Source organism: Psammomys obesus, unplaced genomic scaffold, assembly GCF_907164565.1.
Source record: "Psammomys obesus unplaced genomic scaffold, mPsaObe1.curated_primary_1811, whole genome shotgun sequence".
Classification (NCBI taxonomy): Eukaryota; Metazoa; Chordata; class Mammalia; order Rodentia; family Muridae; genus Psammomys; species Psammomys obesus.
This window is the reverse complement of record NW_026596244.1, coordinates 10,253,515-10,262,750: the sequence shown is the minus strand read 5'-3', so window position 1 is coordinate 10,262,750 and position 9,236 is coordinate 10,253,515. Positions and strand designations below refer to the sequence as shown.

Below are 9,236 nucleotides of genomic sequence, written 5' to 3'. Positions count from 1 at the left end.
AGCTTCTATGTGCCGAAGCAAGCATACTACCCACACACATGCACACAGTTGCACATGTGTGGATAAGGACATTTGTACACACAAATATTCCACTGAGTTATAAGGAGACCTCAGATAAAATGATCAAGACTTAAACTGCCCGTACAGTTTAAATTCCAAATAATTAGAAGGTTCCATCCTCCTAGAGATCACACTGCTAGAGTTTTAAGGGATTTAACAGGGAGATCACTGGAAAGTCTGGGAAGTACTATTTATTACAATAATAGCAAACAAAACCATTACTTTCCGTCAACCTTTGACCATGTTAACGTGTGTATCACCTCAGGTGGAGACAGTTGGCGACAAGTATATGACAGTGAGTGGTTTACCAGAACCTTGTATCCACCATGCACGGTCCATTTGCCACCTGGCTTTGGACATGATGGAAATTGCTGGTCAAGTTCAAGTAGATGGTGAATCTGTCCAGGTGAGTAAAGAAATTGAGAAGAGGATAGTAATAGCAGGACTTGGTTGATAATCAATTCATATTCCTTCTCAGGGAATGTTAACATGTACAAAGAGGAGCATCTTGAAAGCAAAGAGCCTATTTTATCTCACTCTTCCCTAGACATTGGAAATAAATTAGTTCATCTGTTCTGAGTTTCTGCTTCATTTTTTCACCGTGGAAGTTGCCCGCTCAGTGTCTTTGCCATCTTCAACTTGAGGTCTTCCTCTTTGACCAGAATATCTCTCTTCACAGAGAGAAATAGTTCATTGAAGGCATGTGAAGTAGTCTGTGAAAATGCATGTGTTAACAGTCCAGGCTATTGAAACAGAGTTTGCCTTCCCCAGATAACCATCGGCATCCACACCGGGGAGGTGGTGACAGGTGTGATAGGACAGCGTATGCCCCGGTATTGCCTCTTTGGAAATACTGTCAACCTCACAAGCAGAACAGAAACCACAGGAGAGAAGGGAAGGATAAATGTTTCTGAATATACATACAGGTGAGGACGGGGGCATCCTGCCCTTTGCAGGGCAGCGTGTGGGCGAACCGTGCAGTTTTGCTGCCTTGAGAAGGGGGCTACCTCCATGTCTCCCCTCTGCTGCTGGAATAATCTTTCATCTGAGAAGAGTGTGCCACTGTTTCCGTGGTAAATCTTCCCACACCACACTGGACATTCCCGAGACACACCATCACTAAAACCCTAAGTGCCTTTGGCCACAGTGGTAGTGTTGGGATCAGGCTGCCTTACTTCTCTCCACAACCATGAGTAACTTCCCTCTCTGCTTCACTCTTGTCTTCCAGGTGTCTCATGTCTCCAGAAAACTCAGATCCACAGTTCCATTTGGAGCATAGAGGCCCGGTTTCCATGAAGGGCAAGAAAGAACCAATGCAAGTTTGGTTCCTATCCAGAAAAAGCACAGGCACAGAGGTATCTGAGCATTACTTTTCTCTTCTTATTCATTCATTCATTCATTTTTTTCATTTTACATACTGATGTCAGCCCCCTCCCTCTCTGCCTCCCACTCTCTTCCCCCATTCTCCCCTCCCCTTCTTCTCAGATAAGGGAGCCACACACACCCATACCATTCCACCTTGCCACTTCATGTTGAGTAAGGGCTAAGCAAGTCCTCTTCCATTGAGGCCAGACCAGGCTGCTCAGCTAGGAAAAAATGGTCCAACAACAGGAAATAGATGTTCAAGACAGTTCCTGCTCAGTTGCTAAGGAACCCACATGTAGACTGAGCTGTCCATCAGCTCCATAAATGGAGGCAGGCGATCCTGGTCCAGTCCATGCATGCACTGAGGTTGGTGCTTCAGTCTCTGTAAGCCACCATGGGTCTCGGTTAGTTGAAACTGTTGGTCATTTTGTGGAGTTCTTGTCCCCTTCTCTATCCTTCCCCCAACTCTTCCACAAGATTCCAGATCTCCGTCTAATGTTTGGCTGTGGGTCTCAGCATCTCTTTCAAGCTGCTGCTGTGTAGAGCCTTTCAGAGGACAGTTAGCTGGCTCAAGTCTGGAAGCATATCAGAGCATCATTAATAGTGTCAGGGGTTGGCTCTCTCCCATGGGGTGGGTCTCAAGTTGTGCCAGCCATTGGTTAGCCATTTCCTCAAACGCTGCTGTATCTTTATCCCTGCCCATCTTGTAGGCATTACCTTTTTTTCTGAGAAAGATTATAAAGTGTGGGGGGGGGAGGGGCAGGCAGACACAAAGAAATGCACTTGGAATGAAAAGAATTCTTGCTCACAGAGAGGGATTCTTCATTAAAACGGGACCTCACTGCAGCACTGAGGAAGCAGGAAGAAGGAGATCTGCGTTAGAAGGTGCTGGAAGGTCCCTGGCTTTTCTCTTGTGATGAAGCAGGAACCAAAGCCTCCAGCTGAGCAGAGCTGAGGTGTACCCCTTCCTCTGCAGTTCAGCTCAAACAGCCCAAGCTCTGGGTCCTCAGGGATCCTTGAGATCTTCTAGGCCCCTGCTGCTCTCTGAGGTCTCTGCAGGTCTACATGATGGCCATATGTCCTGGCAGTTTTATCAGAAGCTGACAACCCTTCTGAGGATGGTAAAAGCATGTGTGGCGTGCTTGAGGGACTCTTGATGAACTGGGTTCTTCTGAGTTTCTCCTGCCTGCTTTGGGATTTTCAGAATCCAAACAATTCCTTAGAGAAGAGTTAGGTTCCCAAGGGCCGAGATTCCATGTCAGCCACAACCCACGTCAGGACTGCACTGTCCAGTCCATGCCTGGCCTCTTCACAAGGGGTCAAACAAGAAGCACAAGTACTGTTTGTTCCCTCTTGGGTGCATTTACTCTTCAGAGGGTGTGAGACGGCCTGAGCACATATCTTCTCCGGTGTGTATACATTCCCTAAAACTGTTTTCCTAGAATATAACAAATATTAAAAAGAACAGAATGCCAGCTTTTAAGTACTTACTCTCTTTTGCTCGTTTTTACTCCTCTAAGAAATTTGCTTGTGAGGGTGGCATGCTCATGGCTGCCCTTCTGAGGGACCAACTGTGTCATGTCCGTGTTCTTAGTCAGAAGATCCTAAGGATAATCTAGAAACTATAGATATAAATGCATATCCTACTGTGAGAGATAAGGAAATGCATTTGGGGATATTGTAGGTTTCATTAAGACTAAAATCAATCACATATTTTTTTTTCTACGTGTTTAAGGAAACGAACCAGGATGAAAACTGAATCTCAGCATGTGGGATGAAGGGAACTGTCAGGTTCTAGTGATGACCTCATGCGTGTCAAGCCATGGAGCACTTCTTCCCTGTGGACAGAGATTTCTACTGCCTGTTTTAGTGGCCGAAAGCTTCCTCCCAGTTACACAGTTCTTACAGATTCCATCATGTGATGTTCCCTCTGCTTCTGATTACTTTTAAGGTCTCAGACTATTTTCTAAAGTTTGGTTTTTGATGTGGGTAACTTGAGCTTCATGTTCCTTAAATTCTGCTACAAGCATTACCTAGACTGGTGATCTAAGAGTGGTAGGCACCCAATATGTATTTGTTGAACCAGATAAAATGAGATGTAATAGTATCTGGCCATGTGTGTATAGATCATGGCTCGGTAGATTTGTTTTATGCACCATCTATATGTGTATGTGTATTTTAATGACTACAACATAAAGTTTATTTCATGTTGGTGCATGTCATCCTAAATACCATTTTCTAAAGGAGTTAATCTAAGTTTTAGGAAAAATGCAATTTGTTTCTAGACTTGTAAGTAAGAATTAATATGCTATACTAAGAAAAAAGTGACTATTTTGAAGTATGTTATTTCCCTTCTGGAAATGTAAGATATACATTTCTATGGTGGCAAAATGTGGTTGCTCATTCAAATTTCATGCCAGTTACAGTTACCTACCACCTAACGTGCCCTAATGGAGTCCTTGTCTTGAGTTTCCTTGACTACTGGTGACTGTAACAAGGGTTGCATTGTTTCGCACTGAACAGTCACATTTGCTTAAGCAAGTGTTGGGGGTGGGTGTCAAACTTTATCCAAGTACAAGGCTGATAATTCATAGCTAGGACACCCTGTTAGAGCTGGCTTTGGCCTATCTTCAGTCTTGAGTTTCCTTTATTAGTTTAGAAGGATGTCAACTTATCCAAGATAGCATATCCAAAATATTAATAAAATCATTTTAATTCCAACATAGAACAGACTGCATTCCCATTGGAATATTTAGCCTATCATCCTTTAAATGCCTCTGGTAATTTATTGATATCTATCTTTATAAAATATAGTAAGACTACTTTTGTGTAAAAATTTGTCTTTAAGCTTAATACTTCATATCAGCACATCAATGTATGTATAAATGTTACATGTTAATTGTGTAAAAGAATCTACAATAAATTATTTTTTCCACTTGTCCACAGTGTTTTAATTTACTAAAATGATATTGACACCACTTGCAATTTTTCTTAATCTCATATTTAAAGGCATTTTTAAATTTTGTGAGCTATCAATTAATTCTAATTTCTCTACATTTATAATTTGTTTTCAGACGTGGGTGCTGAAACACCAGGGCATGAGAGATGCTTGGCAAATGCTGTAACAATGAGCTGTACCCACTACCCACCTGTGGTATAAGTTTTTAATAGTTACCCTTAGTAATATTGTGTTTGTTTTGGTTGGTTGGTTGGTGGAGACAGGGTCTCACTCTTTAGCCGGGCTGTCCTTGAATGTAGACAGTCCTCCTGCTTTATTGTTGGGATGGTAGACATGCGCCAATAAGGAATATTCTTTAGTGCTAACAAAGAAACAGAAAGATGAAACAGAAAAGAAATATGCAGACAACTGTGAAACAACCTCAGTTGAACGTGTTCAGAGTGGTCTTGGAGTGGGAGAGGTGCACATAGATAATCAGCACACTGAGTATTCATCACCCGAAATATGCTTAATAAGAAATGATACTAAAGGAAGACTAAAGAAAATTACAATTACATTGACACCTTCCCAACATCCAGCGTATGTTTATCGAGGGTTCCTTCTGGCTTACACTGGCTTAGGAGTTAGGCGCATTCTCATGGCCTGCTCTTTATCTAGGTGCTGTTTAAGAAAAAGGCTCCAGTGGAAGAAAGCTAGTTCATGGAAATAGCACCCTTGACAAAGACTAAGAACTCTAACATGAGGTGTGCTAGGAGCAAAACATCTCTGCCTTCAAAGCATTTACATTTTACAATTTGATTGTTCTAAAATGTTGGATAGGTACAATCTGAAAATTTGCCACATCTTCCTTTAAATGACCTGTTTCATTTTCTGTCTCCATTTCACGTTCTCAAATTTCTTCCTTATATAAACTTACTTAATTTCTAGTCATTGTCTGTATCGCTTAGAAAAAAAAAATGTTACCTTAGCCAGAGTCACTTGCTGGTAGTACCTGCTCTGAGCGGAAGCACAGTAGCTGTTTGTAGATCTCTTTACTTCCCTGTAAATCTCTTACAGCCAAAATATTTCCTCTTTTTCTACATGTCCTCTGAACCACCACAACATGAACAGTTGATGAATAACCGGTGGGTGAGGGAACAGAGGCAACAGTCTGTGGCAGGGATAGAAACCAGATTTTTAGGAAGTGTGGAAAAAGTATGAGATTGGGGGAAAGAATGGGCTACAGAAAAGCTGTTACTGAGCGCTTATGGAACTGGTTCTTGAAGGAAGTGCTGCTGTCATTGTTGTGGGCTGTATTAATGGCAGAGAACTGTAGTGGGTGCTTTTAGGGAGTGTCTGTACTTTGGTGTGGGCTTCAGTAAAATGGCAGAAGGGGAGAAGGCCGATTGAGAACTCAAGTTTCCTAACAAAGTGTGTAGTAAAACATGGCCAAGAGGGGACAGAATAAACGCAAGCATGAGGCTACCTGTCCGGTCCGTCAATAACACAATAAAAAGGGAGGATAGATGGTGCAGAGGAGAAATGAACTTGGGGTTGTAGAGTGCCTATGGCTGCATTTGAGAGAGCAGTGACTGTTCTCTCAGTGTGGCAATGATGAGTAAAAAAATAAAGTTGGGCGCATAAAGCTTCAGTTTCCACTTAGTCTGTCGGCGGCCTGTGACCATGATAATCTTGCTACGCCCTCATTCTTCCATTGCTAGAAGTGGAAATACAGTAACTTTTGCTGAAATTGTTGGTTGATCTATTATGACATGAAGTTGGAACATGGGTTCAATGTTTTGAGCACATTAGAAACTCAACCCAAGGGATGCAAATTCACAAAGCCTTGGTAATGCATTGTGGACGCTGAATCATGGACAGCACGTGTCATGAGAAAACAATATGGTCAATAAGAAAAACCTGAAAAAGTATTTGAATATTCAAACAAGTACAATGAAAAAAAATTGTCAACATTAAACTCAAGTATAAAAGCAGTTTGTCAGTTCCAATTCAAGAACCATTTTCATGACTACATCTAAATATTCATGTGTATTCGATTTCCTAGATAATTGCTGCATTTTATTTGACTCACCAAATGATCTGCTGTCTTCTCTGTCTTTGAAAGGAGAATAGTTTTTTGTTTGTTTTGCATGCTTTAAGTAAGTGGGTTTCTTTTTATGCCATCTGAACCTCTAGAGGGCAGCAGAGAATGTTATCTGGCATCAAGACCATGGAGAGTTCGAGAAGGACACAGCTGCTCTCAAAGGAGGTTTCACCCTAGTAGCCAGGAACTAACAATCATTTCCTTTGTTCAGCCTTGAATTTATTCCTACATTCCCACAGAATCAAAAGAATGCCACAAAGCCGGGCGGTGGTGCCTTTAATCTCAGCACTCGGAAGGCAAAGGCAGGTGGGTTTCTGTGAGTTCCAGGACAGTCAGGGCTACAGACTGAGTTCAAGGACAGTCAAGGACACACAGAGAAACCCTGTCTCAAGAAACTCCCCCTCCCCCCAAAAATGCCGAAATTCCGTAAAACAGTCACTTTTACTCATCATGAGATTATCAAATCTGTTCTTGTATATCTTGTTTAGAAAGTTTGACCAAGTATTTCCAGCTTATTTGTAGGGAGTTCACTGACTATTAGAATAAGTGACCTGTGATGGAAGCTACAGCACGCTACTGCACTAAGCAAAGCTCATCTACCTCCCATTGAAAGCCGTCAAATGATATCAAGAAAATACGTCAAATAAGTAGTGATTTCTACAGCTGTGCACCTGTCTGTAACTCCAGGTCCAGGGGATCAGAAACCCTTGTCTGACCTCCATGGGCTCCAGACAAGCATGAGGCACATACATCCAAGCAGGCAAACATTAGTATCACATTTTAAAATAAAATAAAATAAAATAAAATAAAATAAAATAAAATAAAATAAAATAAAATAAAATAAAATAAAATAAAATAAGTCATGAAGTTTGGAGGAAGGTGGAAGAGAGGTGATCTGTGAGCTAAAAAGAGGGAGGGGGAGGGTATGGCCAAGATACATTGTATACATGTATATAGAGCAATTTTTAAAACCTTTTCTTTACATTAAATTTGAAGTTCTGTCATATTAAGCAAAAGAAATAGAGTGACGGTGACCAAAGCAGAACACACTGCTGAAGAGGAAAGATGCTGAGCCTAGTTACACTGGGGCCCTCTCCCCACAGCCTTCACAACTCTGTTTATTTGGACCCAAGTTTCTAATCTGTAGCAAGGGAGCTGATCAAGATACTATCAACAGTTAAACCATGCTCTGCATTGACAACTGTACTTTGGGAAAAGGGTGCTCATGCTCAGGCTGGGAGGCTGGTCTGGGCCTTGTGGGAATAAGATCTACTAAAAATTTGACTGCAATAACTTTACCAGTCCAGATGGAGAGACTTGAAAAATAACTTGTAAGAAGCAAAGGTCCCTAGGGCCAACCTGGTATCTCCTCTGCTGGTGTGGGGATGCTGGGATTCTTGCCTCTGTCTACCATCTCTCTGTAAAAGCACCAAGGTTACAGATGTAGGTTGCCACATCTGGCTTTCATATGGGTTCTAGGGATCCAAACTTCTGTTGGTTCTCTTGTAAAGTAAACCATTGCCCTCTGACTGTCTTTCTAGGCCCTCCTTGCCCATTCGTGCCGTAAGGATCACAACCGCCCACCAGGTAGTTGTGGATCATTGACAGGTGGAGTCGTATATGAAAGTAAAATGTCAGTTTATAAGGTATATCCCTCAAGACTCGTTGATAGTTTCCCTCTGCGCTTTCCTCCCTCACATGGACAAGCGTCAGTGGAGTCGCACATCCCCATAAAGACAACAAGCCCTAAACCTCTGTATCCTCGGTCTCCTCATTTAGCTGGCTTTGTGATGACGCAGTGTGCTGTGTGTGAGTACAGATTACAGAACTGAGAGTTCTTTCATGTCACCTCAGCGTGTGCCAGGCCTGCCACTGACTCCTCTATTCCCCTGGCAGTGTGGCAGTGCCGGGGCATGCACAGTTGGCCAGGATGAGTGTATGCCCTAGATTCTCAGACAAGGTGAGGACAAGGTCAAAAAAGAATGCAATTCTGAGAGAACACATACAGTTTGAATTCAGACTCTGACAAGAGACCTAACTGGCCTCGTTTTAAGGGGCTGGAGAGATGGCTCAGCAGTTAAGAACACTGGCCGTGCTGAGAAGTCCTGAGTTCAATTCTCAGATGGTGGCTTACAACCGTCTGTAATGGAATCTGATTCCCTCTTCTGGTGTTCATCAAAAAAGAGTGTTCATATACAAAAAGATAAATAAATCTTAAAAAAAATATGCTAGGAAATATGTTGCCTGGCATGGTGACACACGCCTACAATCCCAGCACTCAGGGAGGCAGAGGCAGGCAGATCTCTGTGATTTCGAAGCCAGCCCATTCTGCAAAGTGAGTCCAAGACAGCCAAGGCTACACAAAGAAACCCTGTTTCAGAAAACAAAACAAAAATATTCATGTATACAATGTATCTTGTTCCTCTCCACCTCCTTTCTTCCCTCTAGCTCCCATATCACCTCAAAATATCTCCCATCAAACTTCATGCCTTATTTTATTTCATTTTAAATATGATATGAATATTTGCCTGCTTGGATGTATGTGCTTCCAGTGCTTGTCTGGAGCCCATGGAGGTCAGACAAGGGTTTCTGATCCCCTGGGCCTGGAGTTACAGTAGGCAGATAGTTGTAGACCTCCATGGATGTGATGAGAGGCAAGCAGAGGTCCTCTGCAAGAGAAGTATTGGCTCATAACTACCTAGCCATCTCTCCAGTTCATCGTCATCATCATCATCATCATCATCATCATCATCATCATCATCATCATCA

The 9,236-nt window shown here is 42.3% G+C and overlaps 1 protein-coding gene across 1 annotated transcript in view; it reads left to right on the top strand.

Moving 5' to 3' along the window:
• Gucy1b1 (guanylate cyclase 1 soluble subunit beta 1) overlaps positions 1-4,357 on the top strand; it is a 45,430-nt gene extending 41,073 nt beyond the window's left edge. The window contains exons 11-14 of the mRNA XM_055596688.1: positions 326-466; positions 832-986; positions 1,289-1,415; positions 3,161-4,357. Coding sequence (XP_055452663.1) covers positions 326-466; positions 832-986; positions 1,289-1,415; positions 3,161-3,184 — 447 coding nt within the window. The 3' untranslated portion in view covers positions 3,185-4,357. The remainder of the gene's footprint in view (positions 1-325; positions 467-831; positions 987-1,288; positions 1,416-3,160) is intronic.
• Positions 4,358-9,236: the final 4,879 nt, after the last annotated feature.